This window comes from Pipistrellus kuhlii, unplaced genomic scaffold (assembly GCF_014108245.1).
Source record: "Pipistrellus kuhlii isolate mPipKuh1 unplaced genomic scaffold, mPipKuh1.p scaffold_m20_p_3, whole genome shotgun sequence".
Taxonomy (NCBI): domain Eukaryota; kingdom Metazoa; phylum Chordata; class Mammalia; order Chiroptera; family Vespertilionidae; genus Pipistrellus; species Pipistrellus kuhlii.
Genome location: NW_023425529.1, coordinates 158,674,656 through 158,700,930, shown reverse-complemented (window position 1 = coordinate 158,700,930; position 26,275 = coordinate 158,674,656). Strand labels below are relative to the sequence as shown.

Genomic DNA, 26,275 nt, shown 5'->3' with positions numbered 1-26,275 from the left:
TATATATATATATATATATATATATATATATATTTTATTGATTTTGTACAGAGAGGAAGGGAGAGAGATAGAGAGCTAGAAACATTGATGAGAGAGAGTCATCAATCAGCTGCCTCTTGCACACCCCCTACTGGGGATATGCCCGCAACCAAGGTACATGCCCTTGACCGGAATCGAACCCGGGACCCTTCAGTCCCCAAGCCGACGCTCTCTCCATTGAGCCAAACCGGTCTCGGCCCCAGGCATTCTTTAAGTTTTCTCATGGAACTTCTCACAAAATTGTGAAAATTCACACTATTCATCTCAAACCCACAAACAAATGTCCTACTAATTATGAATTGGGTATTCACAGATATGGGCAATTACTCCTTATCTCAATCAGAATCTAGTTCTTCCATGCCATGTGCCAATTCACTAGTGAGTTTGGATCAGCACATCGGCTCCCTCTTTCTCCCTTCTCCCATCCACTTCGGAATGGCATTTACTCTCCTGATTATTTTGTTCTCGTCCAGCTTAAAACCTGGACCAACCCTTCTGGGGAGACCACTCGGATCATGCAGGAGTGGCAATGCACACGTTGCAAAGACATCAGTCTGCTTCCTGTATCTTTATGACCCCTCACTTCCATCACCAACCTATGACCCATGCATCCTCATTGTAACAAATGCTTTCTGCCACCAGTGCAGAAAATCAACCTCCGGGTCTATGTGTTGTTCGTCTTAAACCATTATGTAACCTCATCTGTTATTAATGAATAATAATTGCCCCCAAAATATTTCCCATTCTTTCAAAAGACTGCCAAAATTAAAGAATGCATAACTAATGTTATATCTAAAATACCCAAAAGAACATAAAAGTTCCATATCTACACATTTTTTTAAATTATTCTCCAAAAACTAGGACAATAGAAACATTAGTTAATACACATACCCAAAACTTCACCTAAACAAGCAATAAATGATTATATTTTGTTACACAGATGGCCCTAACATAACAGTATCCAATTAATTGTTTTTAGTCACATTTACTCTCTGAAAAAAAAAATTTCCGATTGCTAAAATGCAAACAAAATTTGAAAGCAGAACTACTAGGTAGAGAAGACAGTCACTCACCGATGGGCACATAAATTATTAAGTTGAAGTCCATATTTTTCCTCAGCAGATAACCCATCCATCAAGAAGTGGAAAATGAGAAAGTTGCTCTGGCCAAGGGGTTGTGAAATGAGTCTGGATTTCTCTAGCATATATGTATAAATTCTGGCTGGTTAAGAAAACAGAAGTGGTTCTGTTAAATGGCATTATTAGTTTCATTTCCATAAATTTACACATATGAGTTAACTGCAAAGATAATAAAACGTCTTTTCAAACACAGACCTTTTCTAAACACTGTTAATAGACTTCATTCTTAGAGGATTTTTTTAGGGTCAGAAAAATTAAGCAGAAAATTATGAGAGTTTCAATATGCCCTCTTTCTTCCCTCTCCAACATACTGTTTCCCCTATTATTAACATCTTGCAGTAGTGTGGAACTTTGGTTGTATACAACAAGTCTACTCGAACAAATGGAGCTACTATTATAGTGCTGTGCCTCTTGTAAACATTGTAAGTGGTCAATTTAGCCAAACAGAATGATTATCAGAGTTATTTTATCTCAAAATTAATAAACACTATTAAGAAAATTAACATTAGACAGTTGCCAAAGTATATAAAGAAAGATGCTTTAAAATACTCCTATAATCCATGAGTCTAAAATTGGGATGAGGTGGTGTAGTTTCTTTTCCATTTCCATGTATATTTAGTCAGGTAACTGGCAATTTCAAAATGAGATCTAAATTATTAAATTTTCTTCTCTTAGTTGCCTTCCTAACTATAGTATTTGCTGGAAACATTTTCCATTTAATGTTAATAATATTAATCACATAGTAATTAGTGGATTGAGAGAATATTTTTTAAAGATCTATACACACAGGAAATAAGCTGCTGTAGTTGTTTCCTTCTGTTATTGTCTACTCATTAATTAAAGAAATATCGAGTGAGAATGGGGGGGTTGAGTGGTGACTTTCTGACCATCATGCTTTTAGACTCTGAGAAAGGGTTGACCTTTTTTGTCCCAACCAACACATAGGCTTAATTTGAAGCATCATTCAAATCTAATCAAATTCCACATCAAAGAGTGGTTTCAATACCTTTCATCTAAATTCAAAACCAGTATAATTACTAATCATCCTAGTTAGCACATCTCCAGCAGTGAGTAAAATTGCTGTGGATTAGCAGGAGTCTGATCAGTAGCATTTTTAAAAATATGTATCTTGAAGGAGCTTTTAGATGGAGAAAAAAAAACAACACATAAAATAACCCCAAAATTCAAATTTCCATTTGAGACCTTTTATGTCAGAAATATTCTTGACTAGATATATACTTGTCACTCTGCATCTTTTCAGTAATCTACATGAGACTATATGTTTCTCAAAAGGTTTTGGTAGCATAAAAGATATATGTTTGTAGATTTTATATGCAGGCAAGTATTTTATAGAGCTCCAATCTGTGTTCAATATGATATAAAACAGAGAATATAAACTTCCCTCTCCTTTGAGAAAAACACATGCCTGCCTTCATTGCCTTTTTTACTTCTAGCACCAACTCTCTCCCTGCCCCATTCACCTCATTATAAACCATGACCTGTTCCCAAAAATCCCACCATGCCTTAAATTACCAATCGCCAGAAGCATACTATTGATTAATATAACCAAACATTCTCTTTCACACTTAGCCACTTCTGTTGACTTCATTATTAATGATCATTAACTCTAAGTTCTTCTTTTTCAAAATATATTTTATTGATTTTTTTCTTTTTTTTTTTTTTTTTTTTTTTTTACAGAGAGGAAGAGAAAGGGATAGAGAGTTAGAAACATCCATGAGAGAGAATCACTGATCAACTGCCTCTTGCACACTCCCTACTGGGGATGTGCCCACAACCAAGGTACATGCCCTTGACCAGAATCAAACCTGGAATCTTTCAGTCCGCAAGCCGATGATCTAACAACTGAGCCAAACCAGTTTTGTTAACTATAAGTTCTCAACTAGAAAGCAAAGTATAGGAACTAGTCCCAAATCTGACATCACCAATATCTATGACCCTCTAAACTTCTCTTTCCCCATCAGTAAAGGAGGATTAAAAGATACAAAGGTCCCAGGCTCCCAGTTCACTCCAAAAGGGAGGAATCCCTAGTTAGAGTCCCTACTCTACACAGGGCACAGTGCTGCATGCTTTTCAAACAATGCCTCATTTAAATTCCGTTGTGAACCTTCTTTTTTTTTTTTTTTTTTTTTTTTTTACATTTATACCCAGAAGACTTATCTCCAAAGCCCAGGCTGTCTGTACTAAAAGATGCTGTTCTTCAAAGGAGATAAGATCAATTAAAGCTCTCTGAAGCTTTTAAAATAAAGTCCAATTGAGAGTATAATACTAAGGATAACTGATGATAATAATGAAGATAAAGACTATCTTCTGGTTTGTTTTTAAAATCAAGATTTGACAAAAGACAAGGCAAATACCTTAATATATTTTCCATCCCATTTGTGTTAGCTTTACGTTTCCCAAAAAGATAGCATAGCCTTGGCATATTTATTGGGAGACATTTCCAATTGTTAGTATATGTTAATATCTACTGAAATAGATGTAGTTGTCTTTGGGGCAGAGAAAAGATAAGAAGCCAACTATTCTTCACGTTTTACACATGGATTCTAGGTCCTCTTCCCTTTGTAGACCCTTCAGCATATTTCTGCTTTGTCCACTCCAATGTGATAATCTGCTCTATGAAAAAAGCATATGGTTCTATTCTTAGCATACATAAACTCTAATTATGAAAAAAAAAAACTTGGCCTTGATTTAAAAACAAATCCAGAGTTAATTATTGATAACCTTCCTTATCTATTTCAGTAATGCGTCCTTCGTTGGCAGGAATGAGTCCATGATGGTTTTTCGCAATTTCCTCTCTGAACTAAATAATGACTGTTTCAGTTTATTGTTCCTTTACAATGCCCATTCCTTAGATTCATTAACCCAACAAGTAGTTAATGCATGTCTACTATAAACCAGGGCGGACAAGATCTCTGCCATCAATGGACTTCATCCCTATAGCTCTGGTACAGGAACACACTACATCACATCCACATATTGACTCGGTTTGTCCTGTGCTGATAGGCATTGGACACAATAAATGCTGTCCAGTCCCTCCACTGGACATCCGGTCATCAGGTAACAGAGTCTTTCATATTTGAACCCAGGGAATGTAAAGCAGTGGGCAGCATCTTTAGAATAAGCCGGTCCTGGTGTCCTACCTCAGGTCAGGCTATTTTATTTTTTTATTATATTTTATTGATTTTTTTAAATTGATTATGGTCTCACATAATTGTCCTTATTCCCCCATTCCCATCCCAAACCCCTCCCTAGATATGCCTCCCCCAACCCCCGTTGTCCATGGCCACTGGCTAGGCCTATATGCATGCACACAAGTCCTTTGGTTGATCTCTTCCTTTTATCCCCATCCTCCCTTACTTTCCCTCTGAGGTTTGAGAGTCTGATCGCTGCTTCTCTTTCTCTGGGTCTGTTTTTGTTCCTCAGTTTATGTTGTTCATTATTTCCTCTAGATGTGTGATATCATGTGATCCAAGAAATACCCTTGTAAGAACCTAAACTGCAACAAGCCATAATGGTTATGCTGAGAGGCAAATGAATCAGTCTGTAGTGAGTTCCTTTCTGGGCCAACAGTTCTTTTGAGTCCCAATTTCAATGCCAGATGGTTCCTTATGTGTACATGCCAGCCATGATATTTCAGATCTGGTTGGTGGACAAATGGTGGTAATGCAGGTCCGCCCGTCTCTGGTTTGGTCCTGGGCATCCTTCAGCAACATGCAGCTGCTGTCTGCTGGTATGCTGAGGCTTCATCAGCATCTTCCATCTCTGAATTGTGTCTCTTCTGTCTTCATGGCTGGAGCGCTTCTGTCCAGGTCAGGCTATTTTAACACAGTTGGTTGGTGTCACCTCTCCCATCCTGCTCAAAGACACCCAGTTTTGGGGTGAGAAAGCACCCGGCAATCACAAGGAAGTAAGGCGGAAAGTTCTTGTGATTAAGTGAAAATGCCCCTTCTCTGGAACATTCACCAGCTTTCTAAGGTATGCATCATACATCTGTGTACACATGGCCCTTTCCACGGGAGCAGATATTTGCAAACAGTTGTCGTATTTCCCTGAGTCTTTTTCTTTTCAGTGTAAATGTGTTTACTTTCTTCAAAGCTCACTCTGCACACATGGCACTTCAATTTTCACTTTCCTGATAAACATTTTCTGAATACATGCTTTATTTTTCCCCTTAAGTACAGGAAACAAAGAACTGAACTCCCAGTCTGACCTCTTCCCCTATCCCTTATGTTCTAGGCATTCTGCTTCTACTAATGATGTCTCAATTAGCACTGGCCTTATTTATTTGTTTGATGTTTATTTGTTAGTAGTTGTTTCATTCATAACATTTTTAAAAACTATGAAAACCACCACAAAATCATTTGGCCAAATTAAAAAAATAAAATAAAAAGGAACTACCCAATAAAGATAGGCAATAGAAACTGAATTAAGGGTTCTAATTAGGAGATCAGAATGAGTAGGATAATAATATGGGAAGTAGAGAAAAGTGGAGACGGCCTGCCTACCTACAAGGGAGCCTGCATGGCTGTTTTGATAAGAGGAGAATAAATGTGATTATGCACAATGTTCAAAGTATACAGAAATGATGCTCATCACTTTTTAATCATTCTAAGGGCACTTTGGAATCTTGAAGTGCCTCAGGTTCATCTTTATGAATATTCATTATGGCTGTGTCACAGCGTGCTGCTGGCAGAAGCCGCGTGAGAGGTATTTGTGGATGTGATTCTGCTGAAGCTGTGTGGGACTGCGTGCTAATAGGGGCCACTGACTCAAGAAGCCTTCACATGTGAGTGCTCACTGCAGAGTGTTCTAGTGCTCTTTTATGTTTGTGTAACAACCATTTTATAAATTAGCATTCCTGGAGAAGAGGAGATGTCAAATTCTATCCAGAAAGAAATATTAAACAAAATCAGTAATGGATGACACCTTCATAGCCATTTAATATAGTATTCTGACTTCGGTGAAGGGAATGTCCAATGGAAAGGGTGGAAAAAGTCATGCGACTTATACCCAGACAAGTGATTTCACCTTTATGCCAGTTAAACGTCAGCATGAGTGTTTCACTTTCCTCAGGTTGGGCTAGAAAAGTGCCTCTCAAACTTTAGAGTCCCAGTCAGCTGTGGGGCCCGAGAGTACATTTTAACAAGCTCCAAAATATGCCCATCGTACTTATCTTTGGGCCACACGCTGGAGTGACAAGGGGTTGAAACACAGATTTTGGGATGTCCTACCCCCTTCCCTTCTATGGCTCCAAACACTGGCCACTGAAATCTCAGGGAAATTACGGTGACAGAGTGTTCAAGCTATGCCTTTCACGAGGAGGAAGAGTCTCACTTGGTGAGACTCTTAAAACCACACATAAAATAAAGACATTTGTGCTGAAACCAGTTTGGCTCAGTGGATAGAGCATCGGCCTGCGGACTGAAGGGTCCCGGGTTTGATTCCAATCAAGGGCATGTAATTGGTTGCAGGCACATCCCTGGTGGGGGATGTGCAAGAGGCAGCTGGTCAATGTTTCTCTCTCATCAATGTTTCTAACTTTCTATCCCTCTCCCTTCCTCTCTGTAAAAAATCAATAAAAATATATTAAAAAAAAAAAAAAGACATTTGAGCCTCCAGACCTTTCTCCTCTGAGGTCCCCCCAAAGCAGATCTTCAAATAGTGCTCTTAGCCATGGATTAAAAAAAAACAATAAAAAACGTTCCTATTGCAGAATTTAAGCCTCTGATCTTGACAACTAAAATTATCTTTTTTGCCCTCTGTATGTATTTTTTAAACCAAATTTCACTTAGTAAGCATTTGATTTTGACATAAACTCAGGCAAAATACAGATTTTTGTTTCTAAATGTGGTCAAAACTAACTTTTAGTTTCTGAAAGGAAGACAAAGTAACTTGAAGATGCCAAATAAAGTGGATAATTTTCAAAATATCATTAAATTAGCCAATATTTGTATGCTAACAGCTATTACAAAACTCTAAGTAGACTAGGCATTCCACTTGCAATTACACTTATATTGTTCATTTCCATGAATAATTTGTTTTGGTTAGAAAAATGTAAAATTCTAAGTTAATTCTAAATGAGTTGAATTTAATATAGAAGGTTTTCATAAAGTACAGAGTAAATAAATAAGAAATAAGAAACCAAATAAGAAACAGTCTCTTTGGGTTTAGATGGGTGATTATTGTAATATTTTGCTTTTGTTTTAATCCAATCATTTAAAAATATAGATTCCATTCTGTTTCAAGTAGATTACATGAAGAAATTATACACTCACATTACAATATATTTTGAGTACATATTTGAGTTCACTTCTATATTCAGCAAATATGATTCATTTCAGCTCTTTTTGGTTTGGGACCATATTATATCGTTTATACAATAATCATCTTAAAAACTCACCTCTCATTTCAAAATATTTTTTTAATTCAAAAACAATTTCAGAACTCATAACCTGATGCTTCAGATCTGCCCTCACATGTGCACACACAGGCATGCACAGCATTCTGCCCTGTGTTCCTCTGCCCTCTACTGGCAGCCAGTGAGACCTCCCTTTGCTCATTTTAAACTTACCTCCAGTTAACTGTTTCTTCCTCTCGCAGAATTGTAGTTCCAAATACTTTATGAAGCAACTGGACAGGTCATTAAGAGTTGTCTTAGCATGTCCAAAGGCTTCTAAAATGCACAAGACCTATAGGAAAAGAGGATCATTTATTGAACTCAGTTCTGGGTTTGTTTGTTTTTGTTTTTACATAAAACTAGAGAATAATAGCAAGGATGTGGAAAATATTCCATTATTTACTAAGAGGTTTCCCTATTGTTCATATAACCCCATGTTGGATGTTTGAAGTCCCTCTCCTGTACCAAACTACAGTAGTGTCCTTATGCGTGGTTTCACTTTTTCACAGTTTCAATTACCTGGGGTCAACCATGGTCCTAAAAATATTAAATGGAGCCAGGCCAGTGTGGCTCAGTGGTTGATCATCAACCAATGCACCAAGAGGACACTGGTTGGATTCCTGCTCAGGGCACATGCTAGGTTGCAGGCTCAATCCTGAGTAGGAGACAGCAGGAGGCAGCCCTCTCACATTGATGCTTCTTTCTCTCTCCTTCTCCCTTCCCCTCTCTTTAAAATAAAAAAAGAAAACATATTAAAATATAAATTCAATAGAAAATTCCAGCAATAAATAATTAATGTTTTAAATTGCACAGTGTCTATCATGTGTAACATGATGAAATTTTACGTCAGTCACCTCTCTCCATTCCACCCAGAAAGGAATCATCCCTTTTCTAGTGTGTCCACGCTACATATGCTACATGCCTGTTAGTCACTTGTAGCCATCTTGATTATCATATCAACTGTGGGAGATTAAAGTGCTGTGTCCAGTAATCCTTATTTTACTTAATAATTTTAATATAAATTTTTAAAGGAAACTTTGCTTCTATTTTTTTAATTTTCTAGATACTGTTAGACCAAGGCATTCAATTTGCCCAGAGGTACTTTATATTTTGAAAGACTATGAAAAACACTTGGATGTTAATCAAGTGTTGAGTTGTGATAATAAAAAAATACATAAAATATCTGTTTTGGAAGTTTGACTTTTTGAATTACATAAATACATCCACATAACTTCTATTAAGATGTAATGTTATAATTTTTATTTTGTCATTGTTGTTAATCTTTTATCATGCCTAATTTATAAAATAAACTTTAACACAAGTATGTATCAGGTATGTATAGAAAATGTACACATTGATAAGGTGTGTGAATCAAAAATCATATATATGCATGCTGTTGTGGTTTTGGAGGGAAGAAATTAAAATTACAAGAATTGATAGAATATATTTTAAAAAATAATAAATGTACTTAAATACTAGATTATAATTTTCTTTCAACTTTTACTTAATTTACGCTCTTTTCAACACCAAACCCTTATGCTCCCTTCACCCTGTTATTGCTTCAAATCAACCATTCTCTCCCACATAAACAAGAATAATACTAGATGAAGCTGTGTGCCCAGCATTTCTACGCCCATGTGTTCTCTTTTAGAAGTGAGGAATTTGAGGTTTTAAAATTGTTAATAAAGCTCCTCAGATCAACCTGGCATCTGCATTCATTCTTGATGTGTTTCTTTAAACACTGACTATTGGACAAACACAATTTATTCTCATAATTTATTGTGCTTGTGATAATGATTATGACCAAGAAATTCTCCAAACAGTATGAAAATATGAAGGTCTAATGTTAAATACAGTTCCTGCTTCTGCCACAAGAGGGAGCACAATAACACCTCATCATAATATCAGGTAACAATATTTTTGAGAATTTTCATCTAAATTTTGCTTCTATTTTTTAATTTTCTGGATACTACTAGACCAAGGCATTCAATTCACCTGAAATTGCTTTATATTTTGCAAGACTATGAAAAACACTTTGATGTTAATCAAGTGTTGAGTTGTGATAATAAAGAAATATATAAAATATTTGTTTTGGAATTTTGACTTTTTGAATAGGAACATATACTGAATCTTTACCAAAACTCTATTATTAAAGTCTCTTTATAATAAACTAATTTTAAATATTAAATGGATTATAGTAGTTATGGCAGAAATTTTTCTGAAAAATAATTATAGTTTTTATAAAGTTCCTATTTTTGCTTCTTTTACAATAGTTTACCATTACATAAATACATAGTGAAATTCATAATGCAATTATATCACTTTTTTACCTTTTTTTAAATAAATCTTTATTGTTCATATTATTACAAAAGTTCCTCATTTTTTTCCCATCCCACCCTCTGCCCTTTCCCCACACCCCATTGTCCTCATCCATAGGTGCACAGTTTATGTTCAGTCTCTTCCCGCACCCCCCACTCCCCTTTTCCCCAAGAATTTTCAGTCCTCTCCCCTTCTGTACCTCCGATTCTATTATATTCAACAGTCAATATTGTTCATCAGGTTTTTTAATTCCCTTGGTTTTTAGATTCACTTGTTGATAGTTACATATTTATTGTTCATAATTTTTATCTTTATTTTCTTTCTCTTCCTAAAGAACCCCCTTCAGCAATTCATATAATTCTGGTTTGGTGGTCATTAACTCCTTTAGCTTTTTTTAATTTGTGAAGCTCTTTATCTGGCCTTCGATTCTGAGTGATAGCTTTGCTGGGTAGAGTATTTTTGGCTCTAGGTTCTTGCTATTCATCACCTTGAATATTTCGTGCCATTCCCGTCTGGCCTGCATGGTTTCTGTTGAGAAATCAGCTGACAATCATATGGGTGCCCCTTTATAGGTAACTACCTGCTTTTCTCTTGCTGCTTTTAATATTCTCTCTTGGAATTTTAATTATGATGTGTCTTGGTGTGGTCCTCTTTTGGTTCCTTTTGTTTGGGGTTCTGTGCGCTTCCTGGACTTGTAAGTCTATTTCTTTCACCAGGTGGGGGAAGTTTTCTTTCACTATTTCTTGTGATATATTTTCAGTATCTTGCTCTCTCTCATCTTCTGGGACCCCCATAATTCTGATGTTGGTTCGCTTGAAGTTGTCCCAGAGGTTTCTTACATTATCTTCAACTTTTTGGATTCTCTTGTCTTCTTGCTTCTGCGGAGGAGTGTCTTCTGGCTCTTTGTGTTCCAAATTTTTTACCTGATTCTTGCAATCTTCCATTCTGTTTTTAGGACTCTGTTTAATATTTTTTTTTTTTCAGAGAATGTATTCTTTATTTCTATTTGATCCCTTTTCATATCTTCTTAGGTCTTATTTATTTTATTGGCCTTTTCTAGGAGATTCTTGAAAAACCTTATAAGTGTGGTTTTGAACTCTATATCCAGTCGCTTTTTGTCCTCCATTTCTTTCGTTTGTGATCTGTTTCCTTGTCTCAGCATTTTTGCTGCTTCCCTGAGTTGGTAGGGCAGGAGATCAGATGTATCTATGCCAGAAGACAGCCTTATTCTACTAGACTTGGAAAACTGCAAGAGCCTCTGTGCTCAGCTTGGATGGGGATGGAGTTTCAGGGTGGAGCCTACAGCCATGGCTTCCAGCCTATGAGGTTCCTGAGTCTCAGTGTTCCTCAGTGTCTTTTGGTACTCACTGCAAGCACCTCTGAGAGAAAGGTGCCCTCGAGTTTCACCAGCTACCAGACAGTCTAGTCTCTCCCCCAATGAGCCCGCAACTGGGGTTCAGTGCAGTTGGAAGTGGGGTTAAGAGCAGTCCGGAGCTTATGTCTCCTTCCTACTAGGGCAATCTAGCGGCTCAATCAACAGTCAGTCCTCTGTGCGAAATGTGCGCAACTCGGGAGCTCTACCTTTAGCCGCTCTCCTGAGCTTCTGCCTTACAGCCCAGGTTCCCTCTGTATATGTCTGGGTCCCCAGGGTCTCGCTCAGAACTGGATTTCAGTGCTGTCGGAACTGGGGTTCAGCACAGTCTGGAGCTTTTATCTCCTGTATCTCCTTCCTGCTAGGGAACGCCAGCCAGGCACTTAGCCGCCCCTCCTCTCTGGCTCCATCCTTTCTGTGCACGCAACGTGTCTCCGTACCTTAGGCTTTTATAGCTCCTCTGATTTTCCTTCTGGTTTTCTCTTTCCTTCTAGTTGTAGAATTTCCAGTCAGTCAACTTTCCTGTAGTTCTGGATAATGTCCACTTTATATTTTAGTTGTATTTTTTGAAATTGTTGTATGAGGCTGCAGTTAGGCGGTTACCTATGCCGCCATCTTGTTTTCTCAGTCTTAGTTGTCCACTTTTTTACCTTTTTAAGATCTTTATTAAAATTATTATATAGGAGGACCTATTAACTTCCCCCTATTAACTTCTCCCAGCCCGGTATATCACAGATTAAACATTTATATTATTACATTAAACCACTGTCTAAAATTCACTAAAAGGATTAGAACGTTTTAGAATATTTAATAATTTTTATGTTGTCTCAGATAACAAACTGAATATTTATTATTATATAAAAAGTGCATAAAAGGCAAATAATGACATGTGCCCAAATAGAAAGTATAGGCTAATTGTTAAATGTATGTACTATGTAATGAGAAGTAGCTGCCCTCATATTCCTGTTCTGGTAATGAAAAATTATATCCCATTGAACAAATTTCCTAAATTTCTCAAATCTCATTTTCCTTTATTCTAACACAGGGATAACTTCTTCTGTGGTTATAAGTGTATAAAACCCTCAGATTGGTGCTTGGCACACATTTAGCATTCAGCAAAAAACAAAGATTAATTTTATTTTTTGTTAATAATAATAGAAATGTAGATATATAACTTCATATATAAATATATGTGTGTATTTATGTATATAAAGTTATATATGTATATATGTAAAGTTTTATGTATACATGCATGTGTGGATATATGTATATGTGTATACATATATTTCCCTTAAATCCTCACAACTAGTGTGTCTATTTTACAGAAAAGAAAATTGAAAAATTACGTAAGTTTCCCAAAGTTCAGAACTTTTAAATAATGGAGCTAAGATTTCAATACAATCTTTCTATGGAATCAATGTGTTCAATCACTGCATCATGGGGCTATTACTGCTAGAATAACAGTAAATAGTACATACAAAGCATAAAACTAAAACCATTAAACAAATTATACTATAAATACTTACATAGCATTCTTTTGTTATGTATTCTAAATTCAAAATAATCAGTGGTTTTAATATAAAATCAGCTATTTGGCCAATAGGTGGCACTAGACAAATGTGCAAAGAGAAATAGTAGGGTGGGAAAAAAAATTCCACCATTCAACTTGCCTTTGAAACAAAATAATGAGTGTTGCACAGTAAAAAAATATATAGACAAAGGGAAGTAAGTACATATTTCTTCAGTACGTACTGACTCATTTTATTAGCATGATTTTTTTTCTATTTATATTGAATAGTATTATTTTCCCATAAAATTTTAATAATTATGCCATTAGACATTATGCACTATTATCATAGTAATAGTTAACCTACTGTGTTTTCTAAAAGTAAAAAATCTGTGCCCCCCTCAGTACAAAATAATGGCTTAATCAATTTGGCCCTATAATTCTCCTCTGTAAAAGCAATCACTCAATAAATGTTTCAATCATTTGACTGAAATTTAATACTTCTTAAAGTTGAAACTCTGTTGTTCCAGAATTACTGAAAAGTTTCAATCAGTTTTCACTCCCTCGCTCTCCCAAAAAAGCATGACTGACTTTTAGGCTCCAACAAGCCATGGAAAACCCCTGCTTCCATAGTATAAAACTGAAATGCAGGGTTTATAAGCAACACCTTCTAAAGTAAGCTTAACCTGTTTTGAAATTATACAGGGAAACAAAAGCAACAACAATGGTGAGAGGGTTCAAACCCACCCGCCCACTGTCTAAAGCACAGTCAGAAGCCCATTGGAGCGGCAGAAGCAGACTTTCAGGATGGGGCCCCTGAGTGTTAGGCTAAAATCCAGAATTATCACAGCTGTGTATCCCTAAACAGTGCATGTGGTGCCTACCTAAAGTGACCAGAATAACCTCTGGAGCTCAATGCTTGCCCCTCCCTCACCTTATAGAGAACAAGTAAATCTATCTCCTTCTCTGCATCCCCTTCATGGAGAGTACTATTTACCATGGCAGCATGAAACTTACAAATGGCCAGCATCCTCCCAAACTTTCGCATTTTGTACACACACACACACACACACACACACTCCATATTATAATCTTTAATTTGCAAAACCTTAATTAAGCCTTTGATGTAAACCACAAGGAAAAGCTTCTCCATTCCTCAGCCTCCACACAGTTCTCTGTGGAAGACTGTCCTAATGCGTCTTTCCTTAAACGTGCCCACCACTCTCTGACTATGTATCTGGTAAATGCTGATAAGAAAAACCTTCAAAGACTGTTTTTGTTCCGCACTATGCTAAGAAGCAGGGCTAAAGCATTTGGACTAGACTCGCCCAGGGTTTGCTAATGGGAGAAGACACCATGTGTATGTCAGTTGCACACATCCCTCGTGGCCGCCTCATACCCCATGTCTGCAGGCATGGTACCTCAGAGGGATGCCTCACCATCTCATCTGGCTGGACTGGCCCCCTAATTCAGCCCACTTGCTTCTCTCTTTTCAGAGCCATCCAACGCATCTCATTCTGTCCTGAGCATCAAGCTTTCTACTAAATTGCTCCATATTTCAAGGATGTTCTTTTCTACTCATCTCCTTAATCAGGTTTTCCTTTCATGCAGCTCATCACTTAAATGTATGTAATCTCACTGAACTCCTGTGATGTTATAAAGATTTACAGTTGATTCATAAGTATAGCTAATGCTTACATGCAATTTCCAGATATACATTTGGACACTGTGCAAAAAAAATGTGCTAATTTTTGTATACTGAATAATATTCATGCAGATAATAATTTAAAGGAAGAGCAAAAAGAAGCATAATGGACATGAACTTTAAGCCATACTCAAACCTGGGAAATATTATTTGATGAGACCAGAAATCACTTATCTATGACATCTTCAATTTGCCACTATAAATGAATAAAACAAAACAAAAATGAATTAGAAATTGTCTTAGTTAAAATTTGCATTGATAGTATAATATTGATTCCAAGATTCTAATTAATTTTGGAAGAGTTAGATCTATCTTGTCCAAAGATATTCAACTTGGAATGTATTCACTTAAGCTAAAAAGCAAAGCCAATTTGCATAAAGTAATCTAGAATGCATTTTAGAAATTACATAGCCTGCTCTTTCTCAAAGGATCATTTTAATAAATGATTGCTTAAGTCTATAATTTACAGTGGAGACTATTGTTTCTTGTCATGATAATTAAGCCAATGGATCCTATTATTCTATTAGTTAACCCAAGTCCATTTTATAACTGTGTTGTTTCATAAATTCTCTAAGCCTTAACTGCCAGTAGTCAGCATATTGCAATATCTGAATAAAAAAGATAATTTATGCTCTTTTCTGAAATGTGAAATTATTTTGAGCTGTGCTGGATAATTATGCAGGTGCTCAATTTATAGGCCGAGCTTAATAAATGACTACGAAGTACAGTTTTTAATAAACATGTGATACTATGGATGCACTTCATCATATTATGAAGAATATATAATAAATACTATAATTTATTATATATTCTTCATAATGATAAAAGTCTTCAGGATGAGGCATATGCTTGAAATCCATAAAAGCATATTTAACTTTTGAAGGACTTTTTATTCGAAAATAGAAAATATAAGGAAATAATATTAATCTACCAATTAAATGTAAACTCTTCTCACTTTTAAATGAGGAATCCAATACTAAATCTCCAGAATATTCCCAGGTAAACACTACATAGCAGAAATAACTGCCTTGCATCAGGAGGGAAGGGGGCAAGTGAAAGCAAACCAAATACAAACAGCACAATACTCACTGCGAAATACATTTCCAGATTTTCAATGTGTAAACATTTACATGGCACTGTTTTAGGGAATGGCCTAAGGTAATAGCAACTGCTTTTATTCCAATGTAATCGGACATTTTCAAATATACAATCGCTGAATGAAATGCAGGTCTCATTCTGCAAAGATGCTCAAAGTGAAGCCTGTGCAGGGGAGATTCTAGAGGAGCAAGCTGTGTACACTTGAGACTGAATTATTATACTCGCATCACCTCACTTAGAAATACACTCCAAGAATGTGTGTACTGCTACAGCAGGGCCTATGATGTGTATCAAGTGTTTTTTTTTTGTTTTGTTATTTTTCTTCAAATGCAAGCAAATGCTTATTTAGAAAGCTGCAGAGGTAGAAGTGGGCCAGCTGTGAGCTCAGAAAGCAAGTTACAGAGGCAAAAGAATGGCCCTTGGAGTTTAGGAGAAAGAAATCAAAGAGATAGATACCCCCGCTAAAGGAAGAAGGTGTGTGTGTGTGTGTGTGTGTGTGTGTGTGTGTGTGTGTGTAGAGAGAGAGAGAGAGAGAGAGAGAGAGCTGAAGTGTTTTTTTTTTTTTAATCAAGAAAATGATATAGCATATAGGGACATTATTTTCTTGTATGTCACACAGAGTCTGTTGATTTATTTTTAACAAAACTTATATTCCTCTTTCATATGTGAGGAATTGAACATAATCTTTGACATATACAATTAATGTAATTTTGGCCTGCTGTTGAAGATTTACTTTCTACTTATCTATGCCCGTAAGGTTTCTTGTTGTCAATTCTCTTATACACATTGAAACTTTATTATCAGTTTTCATTCATCGCCCACAAGTTTGCTTATCAGGTCAACCCTGCCAAAGGCATCTACACACTGAAGGGGCACTTTCTAGGTGAACAACAACCTCTAACTAAATTACATGTTTTCAGTCCAACTGTTCTGAGCAAATATGAAGAGAGTATGTTTGAAACATTTTAAAACATATAAAAAAATAAAAGTTTACTTGAACAATATTTATTTATACCAAGCCTCAAACTTTTTCTTTTTCTTTATTCCCACAAATTTTGTCCCACTTATGGTCAAACATATAGTGTATTATGGTGTCATTCAATATTTTTTAAATGATATTTTTCTTGGCAAATTGTTATTTTCCAAGCCAAATAAGAAACTCACGTGTTTGAATTTGGAATCAAAGATAGGCCTGCTGGTGCCCGATCTACAGGTGAGGTGCCTCATTAATTGTTTGCAGGCTTCGGTCTTTCCAGACCCTCTTTCCCCACTAAAAGAAAACAGACAAAACACGAGTTTACTGTTTTTGAAAACCATAATAAAAAATTAATAAGCACAGATAATTCTCAGGCATGATGACAGTAGGGAACAACATACCCTGTTTCCCCTAAAATAAGACAGTGTCTTATATTAATTTTATCTCCCAAAGTTGTGCTAGTTCTTATTTTCAGGGGATGTCTTACCTTTCCATGGGCTAGGTTTTATTTTCAGAGGATGTCTTATTTTTGGGGAAACACGGTAGCTTTTAATGAGTTGATGATATCCTTTTACTGTTTAATTTGATTCATTCATTCAAATCATAGTGAATGTCTCCTATGTCAGGCACCCTATGGGGTCCAGATGTGGGGCTACAAACGAATAGGTTGCAACCTCTACCATCCCATACTTTACAGTACACGAACATGTAACATAGGTGAGTTACAGGTGGAAGGGGGAGGTGGAAAGAGACACCATCAGCTGGTCCTCACTTTATCAATGACAGTAGTGAGGTGAAGCCAGGTAACAGCCCTCCTAGTCCTAGAGTCACACGGCCTGGCCTTGTGAAATCCTCCTGCACCTTCCAGACATGACATTACATCTTCCACTTTTCTGAGCTTTCCTTCTCATTTCTTGGGAATGGGTATAAAGTGTGCAGCTGCTAAAACCAAGTTGCTAAGAAAACAGAGGTGAGCAAAGCGCTGGCCCTCAGCAGACCCTCATGTGGCCCGTTTTCTCTTGAGGTTGCTGTCAGTTTGGGCAGCCCACGTTTCCCTCTGTCCTTCAACCTAGGAACAGGCACTGACCAACTTGTTGTTTTTAATGAAATTTCCCAGGCATACCTCATGCCTTACCTAATTTCCATAAATAATTACTGTATTATACCCCTGAAATTAGACAATTTAGTATTAAAATTCTAATATAATAATTGCCATACCAAAGTGGTCTGATAGAAAATGAAGTTTTTTAGTACATCCAGATAGAATACTTTTATCTCTTAGTCTTTTATCTCTGAGTGCATATATATAATCTTTACTAATGTTTTATCAGATTTTCCCCTTGAACTTTTGTTCTAATGAATCTGATTAAAGGGGGTGTGCTAGAAAAAAGCTGAACTTTAATTAAACTTTAATTATTTTATTCAGGTCTCAGGTTGTTAACAAATGCTTCTGCCCTTATCCATGCTGCCTGCGAACATTTTCACCCCTTTTACAACAGCCACCCCCACATCCTCTCAGAGCAGGGGGAACAGGGACCTGCACAGGACAAGCAGCTCCTTTTCCGGGTTCAAAGACCTTTTCCTTTAACCTTCTACCTTCAGAGAAGAAATAATCTAGGCCTTTCACGGTGGAAATTTAATTTCTACAATTATATTTATCGTTACTGAAATTCTATTTCCCAGCAAAATGATTAGATGTTTCAGGAATCTTTTTTAAAACAATAGAGATTTTGCTTGCATTCACTCAGGAATAAATCTTGAAAATGCTATTTTCTTTTTCTTAAGTATTGCTCATTCTTTCAAATGAAAGTCACTAAGGACCTACTATGTGCCAGATGCTTCAGAGGTAAAACACTGTGCCCTGTGCTAGCTACCTAGAATACTCTAATGACACATAGTTAAAACACAGTGGGCAATGCACCCAAGGGTTGAAGGAACAGGTATAGCTAGGAAAGATGTTTGGATGAGGCAGAAGTTGAGATGATCCTTGGAGAAGGGGAGCACAGAAGGTAGCATTTATTAAGCATTAATACTGAGTAAATATTCGCCGAGCTTCTGTAAAGCAAGCTGAAATAGGTGGCGAGTGCAGAGTAGTGAATGGAGGAGAAACAGCCTGTGAATATGGACACACGGAGCTCTGTGAGGGTATGGGGCTGACCTAGTGGTCATTGAGACCCCACTCTGCTCCCACAGGTTGCACTCCCTGCATTGCCAGATGAGGAGCAGGGAAGGTGAGAGCCAAAATCACACATATTCTAACTCTCTCATAAAACCTAAGAATAGACACATTTCACTTAAACTGAGTAAAGTACAATGAAATTTTTATAAAAAGAGAGAAAAATGGGTTATGATAGGCTTGGCTCCATAGGCGATCACGTTAAAACTAAAATTTCTAGTTCAACGTCTTCCAGAAATATTTTTTATCTCAAAATCTAAGTCTACAATTAAACTCGAAGTTGACCAGATATTTGGGGTTGTACTAACCAGGGGCCCACAATAATGCTTAAGCTTATCCAAACAGCCTTGTCTGCTAAATCTGTACATGACAGAGGCAGGCCCTGTACAACTTATGCCACAAGCTGCTTGTGTGTACAGCAACTAGCATTAATTTAGGTTTGCTCAGCATATGGCTAGGATATCGGCCATTTGTCACAGATGTTCAAACAATTAATTAAAATCATCTCACAAGACCTTTAGGAAGTCAAAGGGAAGGCAGATCATGGTGGACTACATACCCTCAATTATGGCCCAGGAAAAATATCTGAGAATTACTAAAAACCTTTCCTCAAGATAAAACCTAGTGTGCCACTGGGGCCGATATTGCCCAAAAAATGAGAAATAAGATTAAAATTTGGAAATAACATTTCCCTGGCCTAGCACTAAGTTACAGAATTCCTATTCTAGGAATACTTAGGTTTTGATCCCAAATTTTAAAAATTATCTGTTGCACATGCTAGTTATAGGACATAATAGACACTAAATAAGAGAACTTTATAAGTAGTGTCTTTAGTTGAATTCTAAATGTGTTAATTTTTAATGTATTACTATAAGTGTAAAACGTTTTTATATTAGTCAAGACAATCAAGGAGATAGAGAAGCTACATAAAACACTAATCTTAAAAGAAGACAGAATAACTACACAAATAATTCCTGTGATCACACATTTGTTTTCCTATTCTGGATACCAGGACTAGGTGATACTCTTGAAACTTAATAAAGAAATCTTTTTTTTTTCAGAGTAGGTGGTTCATACATCACCATTTATTAATTCACATTATTGAGCTCATATCCCCAATTCACTATTTACCTATTTCGATATAGTAGGCCAATTAGTTAACCCTTCTAATACTTAGTCACCTGATATAAAAAAATAGTGATGATAATGATAATAGCAATAAGGTTGCTCAAGTGATGAATGTGACAATACATAGAAAGCATCTAGCACATAGTAATTTCCCAATACCTATTTTGTATTATTGTTAACATTGCTAAACATTCCTCACAATCTCATAATTTTTTAAAGTGTTCCCTTTTTGTCATAGTAAGACCAGAAAACACAATAGATAAGGCCAATAAACATAGCGTTGCTTGATTCAAGAATGGATGGGGCCACCCTCCAGCGCCTCCCTTACCCAGGGATATTTTGGAACAAGTGTGAAAACAACTACTGCCGAGATCAGTTTGGCTCAGTGGATAGAGTGTCGGCTTGGGGATTGAAAGGTCCCGGGTTCGATTCCGGTCAAAGGCATGTACTTTGGTTGCGGGCACATCCCCAGTGGGGGGTGTGCAAGAGGCAGCTGATCAATGACTCTCTCTCATCGATGTTTCTAACTCTCTATCTCTCTCCCTTCCTCTCTGTACAAAATCAATAAAATATATTTAAAAAAAAAAAAAAAAAAAGAAAACAACTACTTACTTATATTCTGTTTTGCAAATGAGAACACTAATGTTTGCAACCCATCCATCTGAACCTCCATGACACTTCTCAACAAATTGACCATGTGAAAGTATATAAATGATGCTAATAATTTTTATTTTGTATTCTGGGCAGCACCACGTTTTGGAGTACCGTGGCACAGATTCCCTAATATCGGATGCTTTTCTTCCCTCATGTTGTTCTAAGGTTCGAAAGCAAAAGCACTCTGGTTTGAGGTTGTAAATCTTCAAAATGAACTGAGTTGCAGGTTACGTTTGCTGATATTGATTCAGCCGCACTTGGGGCTATATTTCCAACAACAAAGACATCTCTCCTTTGTAAGGAATCAGCAGTATTCTGGACTGCGACCTGCCCGGGAAGTAAACAAGATGTAAACCATAATAAATGAAGATATTTTTACAGCCGAGGCCCCAGGATGGGGCACATCATGGGTTTACCTGAGGATGAAGCACTGGGGCCGCTGCTCCTGGAACAGCTGGTGCAAGGCCCGCTCCGCGCAGGAGTAGATGTGGGGTGGCAGCGAGGGGCAGGGCTGCCCCGTGCTGCTCCGGTACAGCTGGGAGACCTGGAACACAGGGCAGCACAGACAGCCATCTCCGTAAAAAGGCTTCAGGACACCGTACCGCATGACTCAGCAGCCTTCGCTCCAAAACATGAAAGTGAATTTCTCTCGGATTTTGAATCCCGTTTGTAACTACAAAGCATTTGTCAAACTATGCCCTTCTCAGCGCATTTGGAAGCATTCGTAATGATAAAATGGAGACATATTTGATCTTTCATAACTAGGTTCACAGGCTTCAAATTATTCGGCTGTCTTTCAAAAGAGCAACTCACAAAAATCCCATTTAATAGATTAAACAAGAAGTGAACGGAAACTGATAATTTCCATCAAATACAATTTTTCTGCCTCATCTAATTTCAGTTGCATAAGACAGAAAGGATTTTTAACTTGAATAGAAGGCAGTTACCACTGAAACACAGATGAATTTATGAATTTCTCAGAAAAACAAATGTTTAATTAACTTAATTTCAGTGACAGTGACTTATGATGATTGCCATGGTGATTCAGTGCCAGTGTTTTTATGACTTTTGAGTTGCTAATGAACCCACTTACATGTGAATAGAAATGAAATGATAGAATGACTGTGAGGCATGAAAAAATATCAGGCAAAAAATATTTTATTTTATAGCATAAGTGGCCTGTTCCTTCAAAGATGTCAAGATTGGAAAGTTCAACAGAAAACTGAAGAACTGATCCACACTGAAGATTCGGGAGCCTAGTGGATCCATCCTTGCGCCCTGTGTGGTGGCCTGGACTGTGGACTATCTGCGCATTACTGGACAATGGCAAAGACTCCCAGGAGGCCTCTTGCTCAGGTGAGGACAGTACCTCTGTAGAAACTCCCTATTTTTGATAGTTGTATGCAAGGAAAATGCTTTTGTTTGCAGAAAATGCGCAGTACATGCCTTCAAGCTTGATACAAACACATGCCAACAAACTATGTGGAAAATGATTGAGGAAAAACACTGTCAGTACTATTTGTCTGCAAGTTTTCCATTAGTGTAACATCATTTAAAATTATAAGGAAAAAGAGTGTTTGACAGTGGAATACATAATCTACAGTTATAAGACAATTAGAATCTCACAAATATCATGTGGAGTGGAGTCTATCAGGTACATAAGAGAATATGCTGTAAGATCCATTCACATCAAGTACAAAAACAGATGAAAGTAATCTAGGCTGTCAGTTGTCAGGTCAGGGGGACCTTGGGCAATGTGTTAGCAGTGACGAGAAAGGAGCAAAAGTGAGGCTTCTGGAGTGCTGGTCACATTTGCATCTGAGAGCTCAGGAACATAGATTAGTCTATACACTTAGAAATGAGCACTTTCCTATATGCGTTACATCTCAACAAAAATGTCAAAAAGCTAAAATAATTAAACACTGTGGTTCTGGCCCAGATACTAGAGGAAGAGATCCCTAGAACACACAATACAGAACTAACTCAAGATGCACATGCATGGGGAATTGGTACATGACAGGTTTCTGTATCGCTTATCAGTAAAGAGTAGCGCTGAGAAAACTGACCATGTACTTGTAAAGGAAACAAACATTGAATTCTATGTCATGCCATGTGTAAAAATAAATTGCAGATGAATCTAAGTCACAAATATGAACAGCAGAGCTTAAATAATTTACTATAATTTTTTTATTTATTGATTGATTTTAAAGACAGATAGAGGAAGAAAGGGAGAGAGAGAAAGAGGAACATTGATTTGTTGTTCCACTTATTTATATATTCATTGGTTGATTTCTGTATGTGCTCTAACTGGGGATCAAATCACAACTTTGGTGTACTGGAATGATGCTCTAACCAAATGAGCAAAGTAGCCAGAGCAAAACTGAAATAATTTAGGCAAGTATATGGAATAGTGCTATCATGACTTGGATAAGAAAATGAGGGTCACAAATTATAATGGTAATGATGGGTCAATCTCACAACATTGCATTTAACAACTCCTGTGAAAATACAAGCATTATAGTAATAAAATAAAAAGTCTAGGCAAAGCCAGAGAAGAGAATGACCTGTGCAAATAGTCAATTATCAGTATTTTCTAACTGATTCTTAGAAATCAGTGAGAAACCTGGAAACGAAAGGGAAAAAAAAATGGGCAAAAAAATATAAATGGGAAAAAAAGGCCAATAAATAAGAGAAAAGATGCAGAAACTCTGGTAAGCAGTCAGTGCCATTTCGAATAGTAAGGAAATATATTACACGCAAAATATGGGCAAGTTTATTACAGACAGTTAATAATAGTATTAATAGCTTACAATTGCTACAGGCTTGCTGCTATTCTCAACACTTTATACTCACTCTCTTATCCATTCCTCCCAGAAATCTAGGACTTGGGTATGAGAATCATCTTCTTTTTATGGATATAGAAACTGAAGCAAAGTTTTAACTAGGTCACATGACTAGTTAGTGGTGGAGGTTGATTTCCTGTCAACCATGTAATTTTTTGTCCTTTAGGGAAGTTGAAAATATTTTATCTTTGTAATCTCAACTCGACTGTTTTCTCAGCTTGGTATTTTTATATATTGCATGTTTTCTGAACACAGTATTCACTCTGTCATATCAGTTGTAGCAGTGGGAGCGGCTAATGTTGGTGATATTCAACATTTACTGTTATTTCATCTGCAGGATGACCTTATTAGCTGCTTCCAAGGATTTATTAGAGTCCGCAGCTCTTTATTTATTTCAACAGAGTACAGTTCGACTTCATTTTCTTTTATGTCTAAGTGAAGGTCTGAAAGTTGAGTTTGTAATGTAGCAATCTTGTCACAAGAAAGTGTAAGCTTTAAGTGTCAATCAGAATCCTGCAACTATCAGAGGACACATCAACTATTTTTTCTAACAGATCCTGATTAATTTCATATTTTCTACTTTTTAAGCATTTCATGATAGCAACTTGATTAAATGAATTTGACTGATTCAACTGCTGAGATAATTCTTCATCAGATAAATTTTACCAACTACAGCTTTGAAAAATTTGGTAATATATTCCAGAATATATATATATATATATATATATATATATATATATATATATATATATTCATTCCATTATGTGGAATCCCAAACACTCTGATTATCCTGGTAGATAGGATAAATTCAGCCACAAATGCCATCAATTGTGGGCCCAGCCTGGCTGGAAGTTTCTGTAGCCAACACCAATATGAGTGTGTTTTATACAACAAAATACTATAGGACATTTAGGATAAACTAATTAGACCTATAACTTTTTATTACATATTTTAAATTTATTTCAGAGAGGAAGGGAGAGAGAAACATCAATGATGAGAATCAATGATTGGCTGTCTCCTGCATGCCCCCTCCTGGAGGGGATTGAGCCCGCAGCCGGGGCATGCGCCCTTCAGTACACAGGCCAATGTTCTATCCACTGAGCCAAACCAGCTAGGGCTAGACCCACACCTTTTAATATGAAAAAAAATACTTAAAAGTGGAAGGATTGATAAATAATTTAGAAGGATATAGCTAATATGTCTTCTGAGTGAATGTAAATAGAAAATAATGGAATATGCATTTTTATTGCATATGCATAGTGCGTATGTATAGTGAAGATACAAAAGATTAGATGAGAGTATAGTAATTACAGGGCAGTGGTTATGATTGCTTATAAAAGAAATAAGCTGAGGTAGAACTTCGTTCATAGTACACTATATCATCTAAACTAAGACACCAAGTCATTAAAGCATATCTGTTTTCTGTATTACCAAGAAAATAAATGTTTCACTTAAACTAGAAAACAATGTCTTCTTGCCTCATCTTTAAAGTTGCATCCTTCTCCAGGTGTGTATGTAAAACAATGCATTTTTATTTAAAATATTTTTAAAGAATTGAGGCCCACGTGGTGGTGTACATACAACTATCTATTGTATTACACTTGAACTTTTTGTATTCTGAAGCATTCCCAAGTTCAAAATGAACATTAAAATGATTTGAATGACAGTATAATCCCTAAACCCACTAGGAAATTGTGGCTTTCTTTTCTGTTCTTTTTGAAAAGTTGCAACAGCACTCTTTCGCTTCTCCCCAAGTCCAACAGACCTTAATCCAATTTTGACAAAATACTTTCAAACTAATCTGTTTTGGAAATCCTGAGGATTTCGTTAGGTGCTATAAACAACAGCGAGATGCAGAGACCCAGGAGCAAAAAAATAAGTACTGGTACGAAGAATGCATTCACATTCCTACTCTGCTTCTTCACGCCTGTTTGAGATTTCCTCTTCTCCTTAGGGTTCTTGTTACTAGAAACTAGATGTGGTAAAGGATCCCAAGTGTCTAAATAAATTTTTTTCCATAATAACCAAACTAGTAACCTTTCTCAGTCCCCTTTTCTTGCAAATATCCTTTTCATGCAATTTTAGAGTTTTTATTGTGGAATAGTACATTGCTCCCCCTTGATAATACTTTTCTTGATGCTAATTCTATGCTTTATAAGTTATATATATATATTTAGTTATTTCTATCAAACCTGGAAGATTTTCACTTAAATAAGTTCTAGTTTTTCTGAGTGGCAACAAGCCATCTAACTGTATAGTGGCTATCAGTATCAATAACAATATTATCACTCATTCTCATTCAGTCAAGCAGATATCAGCAGGGTAAGACACTGCCATTCCTATGGGCTGCCTCTCTCCACTGCACCTTACTATCTCCTCGTCTGTACATTTTGGAACAAGAGGATTCTGGTCAATGGACATTTTATGTGCTCTTTTTTATCTTATGGATGAGATGACATTACATAATCTCCATTTAGGAATATCGCTAGTCTTTGCTGGACTCTCCTTCCAATGACTAAGGCCCTTCTTTATAGATCAATTTCTCTCCTCTTTTTCCACTGTGCAGGATGCCAGGAGATGGCAGATTCTGCCACATTCTGATTTCTGAAGCCAATCATATTGTTCCATACCTTCTGAGCAGGACATTCACAGGCCCCCAGTTTCAGGATCCTGGTAACCAGTGGAAGCCCCCCATGCCAATAGCTTGAGTTGGCATAGACTATTATGCTATTTCACACTCCAGCATGATTGTGTCACTCTATTTGCCTGATTGGATTTTCTGTTTGATATCTATATACCTAATAGAGGCCAGCTGCATGAAGATTCCTGCAAGAACAGGCCTTCTTTCCCCTGGCTGATGGCACCGCCTTCGTTCCTGCTGGAGCCACCTTTTTGTTCCTG

At 36.8% G+C, this 26,275-nt stretch overlaps 1 protein-coding gene and 1 pseudogene across 1 annotated transcript in view; both read right to left on the bottom strand.

Annotated features, from left to right (window-relative positions):
• MYO16 (myosin XVI) overlaps positions 1-26,275 on the bottom strand; it is a 414,776-nt gene that overhangs the window by 258,549 nt on the left and 129,952 nt on the right. The window contains exons 13-16 of the mRNA XM_036458153.2: positions 20,948-21,075; positions 16,762-16,867; positions 7,771-7,888; positions 1,113-1,260 (exon numbers count right to left, since the gene is read on the bottom strand). Of these exons, the coding sequence (XP_036314046.1) occupies positions 1,113-1,260; positions 7,771-7,888; positions 16,762-16,867; positions 20,948-21,075 (500 nt within the window). The remainder of the gene's footprint in view (positions 1-1,112; positions 1,261-7,770; positions 7,889-16,761; positions 16,868-20,947; positions 21,076-26,275) is intronic.
• Positions 23,512-25,763, bottom strand: LOC118728543 (annotated as a pseudogene).